Below are 20,447 nucleotides of genomic sequence, written 5' to 3' on the forward strand. Positions count from 1 at the left end.
GTGCTTATATTAAAACAATGGAAAAGATGTGTGATGTGATTCCACCCAGGAAAGACTGAATGATAGAAATGTAAACTCTTAAAATGAGCTGGGTGAAAGGAAGAAATCTGCTCTTCAAGGTCACAATTTATTTCCTCCCTGCATTCACAATGGCTGTGTTCCTATACACCTCGTATTGGTTTTGGAAACATAAAAAAAAAAAGTGTGGAAGTGGGTCATGAAGTACACATCATTCTAGAAGACGCTGCTGAGATGCCTCACTTGGAGCAGGGCAAGGTCCTTAATTCAGAGGCCATTGAGGCCATTATAAGATGGGCTGTGATATGCAATGGAGACCTGAAGATGTTTTAGAAATACCAGGACTGTGCAAGGCTATCATAGAGTGCTGTTAGCTTGGGAAAGAAGTTTCCCTGGTTATTCAGCCCAGCTGGAGGGATGAAAATTGAAAACCCAGAGACTGTCATCACTCATTATGGATGTTGACCTTGAAGTATGGATGTTTGATGTTTACTTAATTTTTTTTTCTTTTGATTTTTCATTGGTCCAGTCTCTCTTTGCTAGGCCTTATATGATGGAAATATTTACTCTGTGCCATTATGTGTTGGAAGTATGTATTTTGTTTTGATTTTATAGGATTTGCCATTAAGAGTCAGTCTTAGATCTCAGATGAGACTTGGGATTTTGGAACAATCATAAAGTTGGTAAAGATTATGGGGACCTTTGAAGTTGGACTGAATACAATTTTCAATGTGAGATGATCATGAGTCTACTGGGGGCCAGGGGTAGAATGTGATAGTTTAATGGTATGTCCTCCATGGACTCAGTTGCTTTATTAAAGCTTGTAACTTGGATCTCTAGCCACCTGGCTGGAGCAGGTGTCACTGGGAGTGGATCCTGGAGTCCAACCCAAAGGTATCACTGGGGATGGATCTGAATTCTAGCCCAAAAGTGTAAGAGAGCAGTGTAAGCTCTGGGGTTCTGTTTGTTGCTGGTTTGTGCTTGCTGCTTTTGGTTTCTTTTAGCTTGTTGACTCTCTGCTTGGATTTATAAATGGAATTCAGCCTCTTCCACAATATATTGAACTTCCCCTAGATGTGTAAGATGAAATAAACCCCTTCCTTCCATAAACTGTGTCTGCACACATACACTGGAATTTAGAGAAAATGAAGAAAAAAGCCTCACTGTTGTTAATATCCTTGAAGAAGTATGATATTGCAACCATTAAACAATGGCATTAGACAATAATAAGATGCTTTATAAATAATAATAGAGGCAACTAAGAAGGAGAAAGAGCTCCTGAAAATTAAAAACACAATGATTTAAAGAAAAGCTCAAATGAAAGCACTGGGAAATGCTGGTAAAGAACCAAAGAACAAGACAGAGACTGGCTACAATTCCTTGTGTGCCTTTCAGTGCCTTATCTGTATGCCTGCATCAGTTTGACATGTACAAATTTTAATTAAAATAAGATACACACATAAAACAATCCCTACTCTGCTGCTAATGAGCCACATATTTATACATTGTACGCATGTACAATGGATAGAGCACACCTTATACATCTCAGATATCTTATAAGTGGTGGCACCTACCACCACATTGACTTTACAACCTATTTATTTTGCATGTTCTCTGGCTTTTCTGTTGCCTTTACTATCAATACTACCCCCCTTTTTTTCTGAATTGAATGAATGTCCATGATTTGGAATTTATGAAGTCAATACTCTTTCTTTATTTCTTCTTCCTGACTGCTTACACGATTGAATGTTATTTTTCTTAAGGTAGAAGCATTTCCCCAAATCAAGTTTACAAGTAACTTTTAAGGGAGAGAAGAGGGGGAAAAAAAAGAAAAGAAAAGCAACAACAGTCTCAGCCCTTGGAGTCCATTTATCAAGCTGTGTTGGGGATGTGACGAATCGCTGAGTGACTGCTGCAGTGCAGTCAAGGAAGTTGGTTGCAAGTCATTTGCTCATTACTCTGTTCTTATCTTAATGTTGCAGCCCCTACTAATGTGTGCTGACTCCCGTAGAAGCTGGCTTACTCTCTTTCTGTCAACATTATTGTGTGTATTGGTTTTTTTTTTTTTTTTTTTGAGGTTCTGACTAGCTGTTCATTCTCTAATCTAGACCTTCAGGGGGCTGATTCACTTGCCTGTCTAAAGTTGCATTAAACTGTTGCCATATTTTTAGCCAAAACAATCCGTCAGGTTAATGAGGGGGAAAACAGCTACTCTACGTGGTTATTCAGGTACTTTTATTTCAACAGTGTACAATCATGGAAGTGGAGGGAGTATTGAAGATGATGTTAGCCAGCCCATGTCCTTTACTCTTTCAGGTCAGCCAATGAAGTCTAAATGGTTTAATGGTGTAGCTTGGGTCAGCTAAGTAATTATTGGCAAAAGTGTACCTTATAACCCTTTTGAGATTGTTTTCCATAATCATATTCCTTCTCTCGTGGGCAAATGAAGAACTAGCTGTCCCTTGAATTACAAATGCATTGTGTGGTAATATCTACCTATCTTGGTATATTTTAATCAGTATCAACCCAAGAATAATCTTGATTTCCTGTGCTCTTTCTGAAAGCACAGTTGGACCCAGCGCCTGCTTGCATTCAGTTTAGTTTTAGGCAAGGACGCTAGAAATAAGAGTGAGGTAAAAGGTGGGGGCAGTGAAGAAAGAGGGAAACCACTGTGAGGACACAGTCCTTGGTCACCTCTGTGTTCAGCTGGGTTTGGTCTCACGAGGAGCATGAGAAGTTTCTTGTGCTTCATCTCAAAGTTGTCCCCCAGAATCCATCATTAGGTTGTGGGTACCAAGGACTGGGCATTCCTATAGCCATCCCTAGTCCCACACAAGGAGACTAGGAAAGCCAGGGCAATAGTAAACACAGGGTAACCATGGTGGGAGTTAGGCGCCTGTTGTCCTGACAATGGCTGTAGAGAAGGATGACCAAGAGAATACAAGGCATCCCTGCAACTGGTTCTAGTTACTATTGGTTCTTCATCCTTGATCACTCAGATTCAGAAATCATGGTGGACCTGTGCATGGTGGCATACTTGGGAGGCTGATAGGGGATGGTTTCCATGAGACTGAGTCCAGCCTATGCTACGTAGCAAAACCCTGCCTCAAAAAGAAAACCCCAACTGGGGCTGGAGAGATAGCTCAGAGGTTAAGGTGCTCGCCTGCAGAGCCCAATGACCCAGGTTTGCTTCCCCAGTACCTACATAAAGTCAGATGCAAAAAGTGGCCCATGAATCCAGAGTTCGTTTAGTTTGTTTGCAGTGGCTGGAGTCACTGGTACACACATATTCTCCACCCCACCCCTCCTCTCTTTATCTGTATCTCTAAATTTAAAAAAAAAACAAAACCATAAATAATAAAAAGAAGTCATGGTGGAGTTGAGCAACCTGGAAAAGAAGCCTCCCTAGGAAGAAGAACTTCACCGTAGAAATGGCCCAGGAAGGTCGGCAGTGGGTCTGCACTTTTGAAAGGGCGTATGGCTCATTCCTAGGGGTAGAAGTTCCCATCACAATCCAGAAGGGAAACATGGAAGATGAATGATACTGTGAAGACACAGAAACAATCACAGAACTCCTAAATGTCATCTAATTCAAATTTCATTTTAATACAAGAGAGCTAGAGTGAAAGTAAGAGTGTGAGAGAGAGAAAAGTGGTGCGCCAGGGTCTGCAGCCACTTCAATTGACCTCCGGTCGTGTGCGCCCCCTTGTGCGCTTGTCACTTTGTGCATCTGGCTTACGTGGGATCTGGAGAGTTGAACATGTTTCCTTAGGCTTTGCAGGCAAGCAAATTAACTGCTAAACCATCTCTCCAGCCCCTAAATTTCATTTCTAATGGCTTTGAGTATCCTCCAGATTATGTGCTACAGAGAGTATATGCAAGGACTCACAAGATTTTAAAACAGAAACAAACACAACTCTTGATGTGGATGTCTAAGTTTCACATCCTAAGAGTAGAGCTTAATTATTCAGTCTGATTTTCCAACTCACTGGAAAGTCAGTTACAGCTGAGCTGTTTTCTGAAATTGATTTCCTGCGCCTGGGTCTGAATACTGCAATGAAGGTTCTGATAATTAAATAGTCATTTCACTAGCGCATGCAGGCATTAGAGATATCTTATCAGGAACCAGCCACGTGACTTTGAGAGAGTCACTCACTTCACCTCTCTCTACCTTGGGTTTCTTGTCAGAAATATGAGTTCAGGCATTTTACCCAGGCCATCTGCTAGGGGCCTGGTGGCAGTCAGAGGAGATTACCTATAGGGAAGAGCTTTGGTAATTTAAAGCACCTTATAAAAAAGAAATCATTCAGCCAGAAACTTCATAAAATATGCACCATAAAAGATGGCACTTGGGGTGGGCAGAGAGGAATAGATCTCAAATCACGAGTGTTAAAACTACAGAGATGTCACAGATATCCTGATAATGTGTACTGCTGTCAGCCACCAAAGATGACCGATTGCAATGTCTACAATTAGCAATGAAAACAGAAACAGGTATGTCCTGCTTAATTAAGAGCTCTGCATACATGTTGACCCATTGAATGCTGAAAGAGTCTTCAACTAGGTACTTTTAGAACTTCACCATATGCATGGGGAAACTGAGAACTGGAGAGATTCAGCAAATTTCTCACCATGTTAACAGTAAATCTGAGATTTGAAAGAAGCCGTTGGACTCTGGCATATGTTGTCTGTCTGTTGTGGATGCATATGCATGTGTGTGCATGGGGAGGCTAGCGGACAGCCTCCAGTGGCATCCTCAAGTCTACCATGCACCTCTTTTTTTTTTTTTTTTTTGCCTGGAGCACACTGATTAGGTGACTGCCTGGCCAGCAAGGTACAGGGATCCTCCTGCCTCTGACTCCTCAGCTCTGAGATTATAGGTGCATTCCACCAGACTTGCCATTTAGGGGTAGAACTCAGATCTTCATGCTTACAAAGCAAGCACTTTACCTGTGGATCCCCCAGAATATGTTTAAGTCTTCTTGCTTCTCCCTGAAGCTATTTAGCTATTAGAGTGCTAAAGGCAATTCTGGGAACACTTAGGCAACAGGGACAGCACAAACTTCAGTATGCATGTGCCTGAGGCTACTTCCAAGCACATGAGGTGTCAGACCAGCTAAAGTCTTAGCACCCTGGAGTGTAGGGTAGGGGTAGAGGCTCAGGGAATAGCTGTTCAGGAGCCAGTCTGGTGGAGATAGGACTGTAATTACAGGTTCTGTTAGCAGTTCAACTCAGCGGGCCAGTCACAGGTTGGCAATTCTTGCACTTTAATGCAGTCATGGAAGGTTGCTACTGGTTAGCAATACACAGTTTAGCATCCATCCCCAACATTGTGATTTCATAACACAGTATCTTTCCTCAGACTTGTCCCATGTCTAGTACTGTGTCACCCTACAATGGAAGCTCCTGTAAGATGCAGACATCTTACTGTTTAGCTTATTCTTGGACCCCCCCCCCCAACCCTGATATACTGCCTGATATGATGATCTCCCAAAGTATTAACCTTTATATTTAATATTGTTACTGCCATCTCATTCTGGGCTTAGAGATTAAGTGGCCTAAATCATCAAGTTGTCTCTCATCAGGGCACCATGTCAAATGCTTCAGGCTACTGTCAAAGCAGAGAAATACCAGACAATTCTTCAGATTTCATATGTCCATGCAGACACCCAGTGCTTTTCAGACAGGCTCTTAAAAACAAAACAAAACAAAACAAAAAAAACCAGCCAGACTAATCCTTATGTTGGAAATGATCACTTCTCTTTAGGTTCTACAAGCATTCATTAGCAATTATGGAAAATGCCCAACCTAATAGTTTCCTTGTCTTTCCATAGTGTGGCAGTAAGTAGATTTCTCAAATGCATCTGATAATGACAACCAAATGTACTAAATGGTTTTATATTGTTTGCAGTAACAGTTTTTCCATCCTCTAAAAAGTAGATTAATATCAAGATAATTTATTAAAATGTGTAGTATGTGTGGAATTTAGCAAATTTCATAAATGGTCACTCATTCATCATTCAGCAAATATTTATTTAGAACACACTATGTTCTGTGTTTTTCAACTTCCATAATTGCCTGCACTCAGCCAATGTCAGTTTTGAATAGAGGAAATTGATGTATTGTAAGGTGTTAATGACCAATGGTCCTTAACCTAGTACTGTTGCCCAAATAGACTTGTTTTTTAATACAGCCTAATGCATTGACACACTGAAAGTCTTCTAATGGTATAACAATGCGTCTATGACAGGTTGATGGAAAAATATTCTGACAGTTCTTGACATGCTTCAAAGTATTTTACATACTCATCTCCATATCCTCATTCTCATGATATGTCAGAAAGTCAATTTTTAAATGATTTTTAAAAAATTATTTTACTTTATTTATTTTAGAGAGAGAGAGAAAGAGGCAGATAGAAAATAGAATGAGTGCACCACAGCCTCCAGCCACTGCAAACAAACTCCAGACACATGCATCGCCTTGTACATCTGGCTTACGTGGGTCCTAGGGAATAAAACCTGGGTCCTGGCTTTGCAGGCAAGTGCCTAACCCATTAAGCAATTTCTCCAGCCCTCATTCCCCTTTTTTTAAAATATTTTTTTAAATTATTTATTTATTTATTTGAGAGCAACAGACACAGAGAGAAAGACAGAGGGAGAGAGAGAGAATGGGTATGCCAGGGCTTCCAGCCTCTGCAAACGAACTCCAGATGCGTGCACCCCCTTGTGCATCTGGCTAACGTGGGACCTGGGGAACCGAGCCTCGAACCGGGGTCCTTAGGCTTCACAGGCAAGCGCTTAACTGCTAAGCCATCTCTCCAGCCCCCTCATTCCCCTTTTTGATGGCTACTTGACACAGGACCCCTTGCTAGGCACTGGGAATGCACAAGTAGGTGAGGCATGGTTCTTACCTTCAGGGACATGGACCCCTTAGGGAAGAGAAATACATAGTAATGATATTGCACATGGAATGCTATGGCTGGAGTCTCTGCAGAAAGCATCCTGAGCAAGCTCCATGGATGTCACACCTGAAACAACACTTCTGCTGGTGACTGCAGTCAGGCTGAACTCTCTGGGCCTTGTGTTGTGTTCTGCCATTTTCAACATGTAGAGTAATCCTAGTCTTTCTGTTTCCTGCATTCTGCCAGTTTTATTCATGCTGTCACCAACACAGTATTAGATGCATGCTTCATGCAGAGTCTTATCTGGCCCTGGAGTGGTGGAAACCAAAGAGAAAATTCACTTCGAACTTAAATACATGCCGAAAGTGTGGTGGACACCTGTAATCCTTGCACTCAGAAAGCTGAGGCAGGACAGCCTAGGCGGGTTTAAACTACCTAGCAAGACTGTCTCACCACACACACACACACACACACACACACACACACACACACACACATAACTTTTTTTAGTTATTATCACTGAAGTTAACATCCACAGATTACTTCTCTATTCCCTCTCCAAAAGCCTTTTGGATCTTTGCGGGATCTTCATTTCAAAATATACAGTGCTCCTGTAAGAACCCTGAGAGGACAGGTACACTCCTGACCCATGTACACTCTCCGTGCACACACCTACTGCCCTGCCTGGTGACTGTGGACTGACACAGGAGGGGATACACAGTGTTATCTTGTGTCATTGCAGCAAAAGCCCTTTACGGATTTTTAGTAGACTCAAAAACATTGGGGCTGGAGAGATGGCTTAGCGGTTAAGTGCTTGCCTGTGAAGCCTAAGGACCCCGGTACGAGGCTCGGTTCCCCAGGTCCCACGTCAGCCAGATGCACAAGGGGGCGCACGCGTCTGGAGTTCGTTTGCAGAGGCTGGAAGCCCTGGCGCGCCCATTCTCTCTCTCTCCCTCTATCTGTCTTTCTCTCTGTGTCTGTCGCTCTCAAAAAAATAATTAAAAAAAAAACATTGCCTGAATAGATAACAGTATGTACATCCAATATACATTGTATATCCTATAAATATATAAACTTACCCCCAATATCCTAATTAAAACCCAGAAATGATGCCTTCTCATTTTGCCAAGAAAAGGCATCTTGCAGCTATGTCACCAACCAGAAAGGTTTTCAATGTAGCAATGGATGACTGATGGCCAATCTTTGGAATTATTCAGTGTAATTTTAGCAGTTCTTTTCAAATGATGCTTTTTTAAAGACTGCTATTTTCCAGAGTGGAACATATGTCAGCAGGGCAGAATAAAAGCCTAATAAAAACATATCTGATTATAAATGAGATTTTTTCCAGGAAGTTGCTTTTCACTATCTGGGGTGCTTCCCATTGTCCTTGAAAACCAAGGTTCCAAATGATCTGCTTGAGAAGTTAATGACGTAGTTCCCTGTGACAAAGGATCCAGGGGGGTATTATATAACTGTGTTTTATTCAGTTTTACAGACTTGTGTTCCTAGAAAGTCTTTTCTTTTCAGCAGTTTTACATATGTGCATTCTGGTTGCCATGTCATCTCTATGTACATATGCATATACACAACTCACACACAAATTCATAAGTTGTTCTCACACAAACATTCTACGTATATTGGAAGTAATCCAGATTGTCATAATCAGAAAACAGGTATGTAAACATTAGAGACATGACATGTCATGTACTACCATACATCAGGAAGGAATCTAACAACATAGGTATTCACCCAACATTCAATATTCCATAGTGAAAAGCAGAGGGCCAGAGAATACATACACCATTGTCATAGAAACCACAAAGATATGGGTAAAGTTGCTTAAATGAAACTGGAAGGCGATCTTCTTATGGGTGGGGAAGGAATATATTATCATATTGTGGTGTATATATACTTTCAGCAATGACTAGATGATTCCTTTTTTTTTTTTTTGGTAGTGTTGGAGGTCAAGCCAAGGGCCTCCAAGCTCAGATCTTATGCATGCTGGGCAAGTGCTCTACCACTAAGCCACATTCCCAACCCTTGATGTCTCATATTTAATTTGACAAAGTCATGATCTGCAAGAATACTTCTATCTTCTGAGGTCATAGCCAAGCCTTCAGAGGGCAGAGAAAATAGAATATAGAATCTAACAAGAAATAGCTGCACTCTGGTAGTGGAAGAAATGTGAAATTAATATTCTATGATTTTAATATGCCTTCTGAAAAGATTCCTCTCACTCCTCTAGATATCCTATTCTTGGGATAATCAATGTTCCCTTTATTCCCAATGTGATGGGATCTAGCTTTGTTAATACCATATGAAACTGATAACCAATTCTGAGTTTGATGTATTTAGGAATTTCATATGGAAAAGTCTAGTTATTAAAGATTTCTCATTGGAGATTTTATTCTTAGGCCGTTCAGTTGTCACATCATATATCTGAAACTTTGAAAGTGGGATTTGTTTTCTCAGTGAGTCATCCATCTACATAACATTCCTCTACTTGCCATCAGAGATGATATGTCTCATGCATTGAACATTTTTTCACAGTACTGGGTATTGTCCATGCTAGACAAGTGATGAGCCACTGAACTAAGCCCTTTTCTGCCATTTCACTTTTGAAACAAGTTCTATCTAAGTTGCCTAGGCTGGTGTGGAACTCACCAAACTCCTGCCTCATCCTCTAGCTGAGCTAAGAGGTCTGCAATACTAGGCCCAGCTGGGAATTGTGTTCTTACCGTGTACAACGTGTGTTGTTGTGAAAGAATCTGACCTTTGAAAGAACTGGATAAACTCTTTGATCTCTATGAGGGCCTATTAGTTCACTGTGTATTATTACTGATGGTGATACTGTTCATGTAGTTTTTATATCAATCTCAACTATCAGACATTAAGAATCTTCCAGTCCAAACACTTAGTACACCTTACCTCCAATTCTCACTACTCAGCTGGGTACTGGATCTCAGCAAGGTGGAATCATTCATCCAGAATCCCTCAGCAAGTAAGTGACAGTCAGCATTAAAGCCAACATGAGTCTAAATCTGGCCTCTTTCTAACCCACCAAATCCCTTTCTATTTCAGTTCACTGTGTGGTAGTGATGTGAAAATGATGACCAAGGAAAGGGGTTGCATATAGCTGCCCAGTGGAGGAGGACGGGAGTTTCTTGGCCTTTCTACCTGTGAAATGCTATCTCCGATGACTGCTTTGAGCTTGTCTTAGAGAGTATTTCAGAGTTTAGTATGGCCTGGTCCTGTATCTACTTGAAAGGGTAAACACAGTATTTCTGGTTTTATCTGGAACAAAGGTGAACACATTTCCCTTCCAGATGTGCTCCCTTTCAGGTAAGGTAGCTCATCAGTCTTACTAACTGGCAAGAAAGCTGTAATTGGTCAACTCCTAAAGGGTACCCCACTTCAGATGCAAGAGAACTGGTTATTCTCCACACCATTGTCTTGGCCCTCCAAGCCTCAAGGGATCAGCACTAAGTTTTCAAGATCCTGCTCTGATTTCCACCATATGATATGCCATGGAATGATATGGAATTCTGTAGTTAAGTGAAGTTAGACAGGCTTTTATATCTCAGTATTTCTCAGAGCCTTCAAAAGGCTGATATGAGTGATGTATCCAAGAGCAGTGTGTGGAAAGTAGTATTTCTTGAACCTATGTGGCCAGGAAATTCCAGTATGGAATAACTCTTAAGATGAGCACTTTGTGGGATGTACTTTGGAAAGTGATTTGTTAGGATCCTTCGAATGTTCTCTCATCCAGAAGTGGCAAGAGGGTGAAAACTTACGACATGATTTTCCAAATGGGGATGCCCTGCTCACCTCTCACTACAAAAATGAAAAGTCATATAACTAAAGTTTTGAAACTAAGAATAAATTAGTGTATTTTCACAATTTGAAGATGTTCCTTCCACATCTACATTTCAAATGTAAAGCCACAAGGTGTGTGTGTGTGTGTGTGTGTGTGTGTGTGTGTGTGTGTAGCACTTAAAGTATTCAGACACACTGCTACATGCTTTGCAGATGAGATCTCATTTATTCCTCACAGTGAGCCTGTGAGTTGGCACATATCCCCAAATTGGATCTTGGGAAGTTGAGGCTGAGAAGGTGTAAGTAATTTACCCTAGATGCACAGCAAATAGGAAACTGAAGTACCGTTTAAACACTGCTACTTTCTGACTCTGTTAAGCATTGAAATGGCAAGACAGCTATTTTCTAACCTATTTTCTAACAAATTATTTATCACGAATTTACTACCAGGGAGTGTATCTTATCTTGAATCATCATGAAGTGAAGGTCCACGTTGAGTGATAAAAGAACATTCTGACAACGTTTGCTTGCTATTTGTGCATGCCTCCCTTCTCTGACTCAGTTGCCATCACGAGGGCTTCACAGCCCATAGCCTCAATGCAGACCCACATCGCTCTGCTTTACCGCTTTATAACCGCCTGTGTAAATACGTTCAGAAATGATTGTTGCTCTTTCTTGAAGCCTTGACATTTTTTTAAGTGATTTATTTTGATAGTGTTTTAGCCTCATGATTTCAAATATTAAGTTACTTGGTTCAGGTGATCTTATATTTCCTCCCGTAAATGTGTTTATGTCACCCCACAGACTGAAAAATTTCATTCCAGGGTTTTTTCCCCCTTTTCTTCATTTGATTTCCCCGCAGGAGGAGAACTGAATTCTTTGAGCTTGTCAGTAAAGGAGACTATGATTGGAACATCAAAAACCATCGTGATATATTTCGGTAAGAAAAAAAAAGCTCATGTTTGCATGTTTTCTCATTATTTGAATGTTTTTAGCCACTGTTTTTGGACAGTGCTAAGAGTATACAAGTGACATTTAAAACAACAAATCTTAGCTTACATTCAATACATTCCAAGATTACTTGAGTCACAAGAAACAAGAGTGGACCTTTGTGGCTTAAAATATATCATTACTTTGCTTCCTTTCCATAAACTTGCAGTCAAAATTAGAAAATGATGTTCAATTTCAATGAGCCATGATTTCTTCTTTTTCATGAGGGTAGAAGGATGTAAGGTGGGTGAAAAGGAGTTTTTTAAACTTAAAAACCAGAGTAACCTAACTCAAAGAAAAGTAGGAAGCATGTTTTTATTTAGAGGATAAAAATACAAAAACCAGCCAGAGGAATTTTGGTGGAGGAGACAAGGGGCCTATTTTAGACATAACCCTGGACTTCTTAAAGTGGTTCAGAAAGGCCGGCAGTAAACTCTTGTTACTTGGCACATCTGTAGCCCCTCTGGGTAGGCATAATTCCTCTCCTACCTCACCCTTCTCCTGTCTCCCCATCACCTACCCTAAATCTCTTTTTGTCTCCTTCCTGTTCTTGCATTGCTGGGTTTTGTTGGTTTTGTTAATATTTTTTTTTAATTTTTTTGTTTATTTTTACTTATTTGAGAGCAACAGAGACAGAAAGAGGCAGAGAGAGAGAGAGAGAGAATGGGCGCGCCAGGGCCTCCAGCCACTGCAAACCGAACTCCAGATATGTGCACCCCCTTGTGCATTTGGCTAACGTGGGTCCTGGGGAACCGAGCCTCGAACCACGGTCCTCAGGTTTCACAGGCAAGCATTTAACCGCTAGGCCATCTCTCCAGCCCTTTGTCAATATTTTTTGAAATCGGTGTTGGTGGTCAGACAGTCACTGGAATCGGCCCAGTCAGGATCCCTGCCATAGCCTCCTATGTGCAGCATCAGACCTCTGCTACCAGCTTCAGAACTCGGGGCTCCTCCTCCTCTTCCTCTGCAGCTGACCTCAGGTCCTCTTTTCTTGGGGCTGTCTCACCCAAGGGCCCCCATCTCTCCCCTCTCTTGCAGACTTCTTTCTAAGAGAGAGAGAGCGAGAGAAGGATAGATCAATGTTAGATAGATAGACAGACAGACAAGATGATAGATCTTCAGCTAGCACTTCCACTCATGCTGTAATTCCATTGCCTCCTCTCCATCCCCCAACCCAACCCTACCCCTACGGTGGTATAAATTACTGACTTTGGGGTCCATTTTCACAATCTCATTTTATACTTTATGACTTTTTGAAACTGTTGCAGTCAGGTTCACATTGCTGCCAGAAAATACCCGGCCAAGAACAGCTTGTGGAGAAAAAAAAGGGAGGGGTATTTTGGCTTACAGACTCAAGGAGAAGCTCCATGATGGCATGAGCAGAGGGTGGACATCATCCTCTGGCCGACGTAAGGTGGAAAATAGCAACAGGAGAGTGTGCCAAACACTGGCAATGGGGAGCTGGCTATAAGACCCATAAGCTCGCCCCCAACAATACACTGCCTCCTGGAGGATTCAATTTCCAAATCTCCATCAGCTGGGAACCTAGCATTCAGAACACCTAAGTTTATGGGGAACACCTAAAGCAAACCACCATAGAGACCTAAAACCATCCTTCTGCCTCCTCAATCAAAACAATTCATCCCTGGGGGCCATGGAGATGGTTCAGCTGTTAAAGGTCCTTGATTGCAAAGCTTGGTGGCCTGTGTTTAATACCCAGTACCCACATAAGAATACAAAACAAGTGCCATATCCATCTGGAGTTCACTTACAGCCACAACAGGCTCTGGTGTACTTATTCTCTCTCTCTTTCTCTCTCACTTATTCTCTCTCTCTCTCTCTCTCTCTCTCTCTCTCTCTCTCTCTCTCTCTTTCTCTCAAGTAAATCAGTAACTTTTTAAAATTTATCCCCAAAAGTCACCTTTCTCAAGGTTTCATCTTAGTTTTCTCTTTCCCTTCACCTCACATTTGACTTCTGCAAAGGAATTTCTTTCTTTTGGTGTGATTTTTAATTCCAAGAGTACTTAGAGGAACTATTTTCTGGCCCTAAATTAAATCACCATAGGTCCAGTCCCAATCTCCTTCAAGCCTCGTCCTCCGTGCCCATATTGTATACAACAATTCTTCTGTACTGGCCTTCTAGGACATCTCCAAAGCACTTAGCAAAACGCTATTTAGTATGAACTCATTTTAACATAAATTACATGTCGATCTACCACTCTGCACTTGCTTTTCTACTTAACTAGATGTCTCTTAATTCCTTCCACAACCTCATCATCTTTTAGCATTACGTTGAATTCTACAATATGGATATGCTACTGTGTGGGTCTTACTGGAAACTGTACTTTCTGCTCCCTTCAAAAGCCACTGATCACCTCCTGGCTTCAAACCCTAGGACTTTTTGTCCTCATCAGCTTCCATCTCTCTAGCCTTGATTCTGCAGAGCCGTTCTCTCCTACATTTTCTGCTTTCTTTCTGACTCTTTCTTCCCCTCCTTGTCCTTCTCTCCCTTCCTCCCCACCATCCAAAAAGGTAGGTGTCCACTAAGGATCTAGTGTTGGGCCAGATGTGGTGGTACACACTTTTGATCCCAGCCCTCGGGAATTTTTGAGTATCTGAGGCCGGGAATGAGTTCCAGGTGACCCTGGGCTAGAAGGACAAAAAGACAAAATAAAACAACAACAAAAAAAGATGTAGTTTTGATTCTCTTGTCTTCCTCCTCAACATCCATGATTTCAACAACTATCTCAAATGTCTCACAGCTCACTTCTTAAGCCTCATCTCTCTTGCAGTTCTTCTGCTCCTAAGCAAGGGGCCTCTTCAGGAAGAAATCACTTATCTGGAGCACAGGATGTAAAATGCAAGCGTTCCCAGGTTCTGCCCTCTGCCCTCAGCTCTCCCTGCTGTCCCCTTGCACGCTTAGACCCTGAGTCCCTGACCCTGGTGCTCCAAGGATATGCTCTGCCAGAGCACCATCTGTAGAGAATGTAAAAACTGCATAGGAGCCACCAAAGGTCGGTTGGCTGAGCTACTTGCCCCTGAATGAAGACCTGTGGTTGCTATAAATATATATTGTTGAGGATCAACCAGTTGATAAGGACGTTTCAAACAATTACTTATCTTTCATTTTTTTATTTGTTTATTTATATTTTTATTTATTTTTGATGAAAACCCAGGTCGTTAGGCTTTGCAGGCAAACACTTTAACTGCTGAGCCATCTCTCTAGCCCCTCTTTTCATTTCTTCCCCTTTTATTGTACATAAATCACAATGTAAGGCAAATCCAAGCATGCCCCAGGTTATGGTGGGTTCTAACACAGCTGTGGACTCAAACACTTTCCAGAGCAAGTTACCGTTAGAACCTTTCAGACTCACCCTGTGAGTCTGTGCCCCCCATCGATGCAGAACTATATATTTCTGCTTTTACATAGTAAGTGCAGAATCAGTGGTGATGGGAAAGACAAACAGAAAAGGAATTCCTCACAATTCATCATTTCAGAGGAACATTTAGGGCTTTGCTGTATGTTTAAATTTTAAGGGCTGGAGAGGTGGCTTAGTGGTTAAGGCCCTTGCCTGCAAACCCAAAGGACCTAGGTTCGATTCCCCAGGACTGACATAAGTCAGATGCACAAGGGGTTACACGCATCTGGAGTTCATTTGTAGTGGCTGAGGGCCCTTGCGTGCTCATTCCCCACTCCTTCCCCCCTCCCACCTGCCTATTTCTCTCTCTTGTCTCTCTCTCTCTCTCTCTCTCTCTCTCTCTCTCTCTAATAAATAGCCATAAACTATTTTTAAAAACTTATAAAAACTAAAAATAAAATAAATTTTAAGACACTGAAGCAAGGTACAAACTTCAAGGTGCAATATTTTTGGTTGTGAAGAGTTAATTTTAGTTCATATAGGAAATCTTTTACTGAATTTGAGTATATCTTTAAAATTAAAATTTATTCCTCTTAAATTGTTGATTATTTTTAAGCCACAGAACAAATCAAGATAATAATGACTCCAACATTGTTACTGAAATAATTTTGGCATATAGAGAATCAGATACACTGGACACTGGCATTCTTTTCCTACTCCACATAGGCCAGAAACTCTCTCTCCTTTTCTTGAAGATTACTCATTCGTTTGCACTAAGCAGATTAATAGAACTTGATTGCAAATTGAGCTAGACTCAAACACAGTTGATACAAATGTCTTTCTTGCCTTTCTACTCTAGAAAAGATGCTTGGCACTGGAAAAAACTGCTCCTTTCTTAAGATGATTGATTTAAAATAAAACAAAACAGTCTTCTCCTCCTTCAGTTCTTCCTAGCCCTCTCTTGTTACTGGCTATGAATATATGCTTCCAACTGTTCTCCCTCTTCAAGTGACTTCACTTTCACTCCAGAGTTTTCTCCCTTGAGATCTAGCTAGGACCCTCACCAGTATCCAACCTTGAATGACTCCCTGGTGCCAACCGCACAAAGATTTCAGCAGCACCACCATCTACCTCCCATCCTCTTCCTTCCTGCTCGAGCGGAGTATTCATGGTAGAGAATCTTCCAGCAGGCTGGTAGATTGTAATCCTCACTGTTAGAACCCGGCTAAGTTGCCTAACCTTTCTGCTATAATTTTTGATCTGTAAAATGGAAATGATAATAGGAACTCTGCCACGTATAAAAACTGTGTGAGTCAGCCAGGAGTTGCTATTCAATCAATGCCAGCCACCAGAATTGACTTTGAGACTAAACAGATACTCACAACCTTGCCGATCAATTCATGAAGGTGCTATGCATTGAACCATCCCACCTGACCAGTTGAACAGAGCCTAAGAAATTATCCAACTTATGATCCAAATAGGCAAGCTCACAGAGATTATTTCCTGTCCGGGAGACATTGCAAAAGCTTAAGTGCTACTGATAGCGGTGTTTTCTCGGGGACTCCCCAGATCCTAAAATGAGGGTCATCAGGGTCTATGTAGCAAGGTGAGGTCTGTCCCATTTTAGAAGCTTTGGGATGAACACAGAACCCTAAATTCATTACTCACTTTACGAGCATCACTAAGTCTCTCCATCCTTTTTACTTATGTGTAGGTAAAGACGCTAGCACCCAGGTTAGCTCGCAGTTAACCCTTAATTAGGAACACACGGACACACGGTCGGTGCTGTGATGCTGAGTGCCAGAAGAGCTGCCATAGAAGATGCCAGCACAACTGACTGATGTGTCCTCCTTGCATAAGGCTCAACACAGAGCTGTTGAGATGAGCTTCTTCCTAAACGCTGCTCAATCTAAGGGGGCTCTGGATGCTGGTGCTGCCCAGCTGGGCCCTGAATGACCTATTGTTATCTGGAGCTCGCCCGGGTCCTGCTCCACCATGTGGGCCGCAGACATGTTTGCAAAGCGCTGGGACGGCCCGCTGCCCTTTCACAACGCACCCTCTCTTCCAAAAGCTGTCAAGCAAGATGTGACTGCCCAGCTCTAGTCCTGCCTTACCCTTCATTGCATACTGCTGATTTGAGCTTGGTGGAAGGCAATTTGGAACAAAGAACATTTATTTTTCACCCTCCCACAACATCTAACAATTATCTTCTGTGTGAATCATTCCCAATGCTTCCATGGTTCGATGTGAATCCTAGTTAATTAGATCTTCCCCTGGAAAGTCTTGCTTCAGATTGTGCCTGTGTTTTCTTATGGGCTCGAGTAAAGCAAGGCTGAGTCTATTTCACCTTCATCATCTATTCAAAACCTGGTGGGTACCAGCAGCAGTGTGGGTGCCATAGGGTGGGTCTGTCCTGCAAACCTTAGCTCTGCGGAGCTAAGAACACAAAAGAGTTCCTTGCATGGCGTGTGCCTTGCCTCTTTGGCATGGGTTTCTGCACCTTCCCACCAACCAGTGAGAAGTCAGCAAAGAGATTCATCAGCCATGTTTATAGAGTGTTACATACTGATTCCCTTCTTACAGATTTTTTTTTTTTAATCTCATTCTCAGTTATTTTAACCAGAGCTTGCTTGGTTCAGATGTGGAAGGAAGGGTGTCTTGCTTTCTTTGACTTGCTACAAATGAAACAAAAGGGCCACAGAACAGCTTTGTGTTCTAAGCATCAGGTCTGCGTATGGAGCCTCGGAACAGGGGTCTCTTAACAGCAGGCCGCTGTGTAGGTGAAAGAAGATGTGAGCTGGCCTGGTTCCTGTTTTATTTATTTATGTATCTAGGACAGGTTTGTTTAGGAAAGCAACAAAAGATTATTCAGGCTGTTTTGTTCGGTTCTGTTTTTCAGATCAATGTTAATGACAGCCTGTGACCTTGGAGCCGTGACCAAACCGTGGGAGATCTCCAGACAGGCAAGTGGTGATTAATGACAGAGGAGGAACGGGAGAAGGGGGGCCTATTCCCAGAGCCCTGACCATGGGGCTCAGAGACCTGCATCGATTTGCATCAGGATGGGCTGGTGTGAAGAGCAGCGGCTGAGCCGCTTAGTAGGAGACTTTTCCATTCAGCAGCCTCTCCTTCTTTGTGCTTTCACAGACTGCTCATATTTCTGACTGTAAGAGGTCTGTGATGTGCCAAATCTGAATAACACTTCTACCGCTTCTTAAGGCAAGCAGTTCAAGATGATGACATCAAAATCAAAGAGACTGATTGAGAAGGGGAGGGGATATGCTGGAGAGTGGAGTTTCAAAGTGGAAAGTGGGGGCAGGGAGGGAATTACCATAGGATAGTGTTTACAGTTATGGAAGTTATCATTAAAAAATAGTGTTTTTGAATATATAGTCATTTCTTAGCATAGGTCCTGGTTTTCACATCTGGTGTTGGAGGGGGGAAGGAAAAACAATTTTATCCTATTTAGATATCAGAGGGCTTGATGGCCAAAGTATGCAACATCCAGTTGAATTTGTTGCAGAATAATCATACCTTTGCACATTCTCCATGCCCCCATGTTAATTTTATGCAACAATAATTTTCAATCAAATAGCTACTTGACTCAAGATCCTTGACTACTGAGAGTATCTATGAGCTAATAGCTTTTTAGGTTTTTCTCCTCTTATTTCAACTCATTATTTTTTAGGTTTTTTTTGTTGTTTATTTTTATTTATTTATTTGAGAACGACAGAGAGAGAGGGAGAATGGGCGAGCCAGGGCCTCCAGCCACTGCAAACGAACTCTAGACCTGTGCGCCCCCTTGTGCATCTGGCTAACATTGGTCCTGGGGAATGGAGCCTCGAACTGGGGTCCTAAGGCTTCACAGGCAAGCACTTAACTGCTAAGCCAGCCCTCATTTTTTTGAGGTAGGGTCTCATTCTAGTCCAGGCTGACCTGGAATTCACTATGTAGTTTAAGGCTGGCCTTGAACTCACAGCCATCTCCCTACCTCTGCCTCGTGAGTGCTGGGATTAAATATGTGCACCACCACATCTGGCAATTTTTGTTTGTTTGTTTGTTTGTTTTTTGTTTTTGAGGGAGATTCACATTAGTCTCAAATTCCTGGGCTCAAGTTATCTTCCTGCCTTAGCCTCCTGAGTGCTGGGACTAGAAGCTAACTTGTTAAGTTTTGTGAAGCATGATATGGACTATGGAGTCCAAAATGGTAACAACATTTTAGGGAAAATAAGATTCATGTATCAATTAAATAAAAACCTGTGTAGTATCTCATTTAACCTTTAAAAAGCTTTTTTGGTAGGTATGGTTACTATAGTAACACAAAATATTAAATCCTAATTCCTGAAACCATTAATGGAGAAGAAAGGGGTATTTTTATAGATGTGATTAAAGTAAGAAAAGTAGGGGAGATGAGCCTGGATGATGCAGACAGGCCTTAAGCCCAGTCTCAATCAAGGGTCCTTGTAGAAGAGCAGAGAGAGAAATCATTCAGAAGACAAAGCAATATGGAGGCCTGGCAGAGACTGAAATGATGTGGCCGCAGACCAGGGAGCGCTGACAGCCACACGACCCTGGGAAGGAAAGGAAAGGAACAGAGGAACTCTAGAGGAGGCCCAGCCCGAGGCACCTCAGCCCTGCCCAGTGAGCTGCTGTAGAACTCCTGGCCCCAAGCACTGTGGAAGAATGAATTCGTGTTGTCTTTGAGGTCATTATTTGGTACTTTTAGGAAGAAAATACTGTACTCACTTCATGCTGGGAAAGATGGGTTTTACAGAGCATGAATAAGTAGCATGGATTCTATGGATAGTAGGTGGTGGGCTAAAAATCGACGCTAGCAGCTTAGGCCCAAGCCTTTATTCTTAAAGTTTTGTCCTTTCCTATGCAGGGCAAATTAATCTACATTTTAAAATGCTTCAAGTGTGTCCACAGAACAGACTATGTTGTCCCTAAACACCGTGGTTTAGAACAGCACATCTCTCACAAATGTGCACATCCGACATCTGGAACCTCTGTTCTTACTCTGGACTGGCTGACGCAGCAGCCACTCTCTGCCCCCCCCCCCCCCAGCCATACACTGGCAATTGAAAGCCCCTTTCAACAGTTCGTCATCCCAGACTTGTCATGTGACCCCACTTAACTGAGGACAATCCTTCCCCCAGCAAGGAAAAGCCAGAAACTGTTGGTGAAAACATACTGACCACAGTTTGTCATTCCACCTGCCAAAAATGTGACCTGTGTCTGTCTGCAGACAAACCTGCCCATCCCCTTCCCAGGGGACATGACTCAAGTGGCCTTCAAAGTCAGGCCTTCAAAGTCAAGTGCAGAACTGGCAGATGGTATGTAGCCTTCCCTCCAGCACCTCT

General features: G+C 42.2%; 1 protein-coding gene across 1 annotated transcript in view; it reads left to right on the top strand.

The window, feature by feature from the left end:
- Pde11a (phosphodiesterase 11A) overlaps positions 1-20,447 on the top strand; it is a 419,014-nt gene that overhangs the window by 351,785 nt on the left and 46,782 nt on the right. The window contains exons 16-17 of the mRNA XM_045146663.1: positions 11,598-11,675; positions 17,984-18,047. Coding sequence (XP_045002598.1) covers positions 11,598-11,675; positions 17,984-18,047 — 142 coding nt within the window. The remainder of the gene's footprint in view (positions 1-11,597; positions 11,676-17,983; positions 18,048-20,447) is intronic.

Source organism: Jaculus jaculus, chromosome 4 (assembly GCF_020740685.1).
Source record: "Jaculus jaculus isolate mJacJac1 chromosome 4, mJacJac1.mat.Y.cur, whole genome shotgun sequence".
Lineage (NCBI taxonomy): Eukaryota > Metazoa > Chordata > Mammalia > Rodentia > Dipodidae > Jaculus > Jaculus jaculus.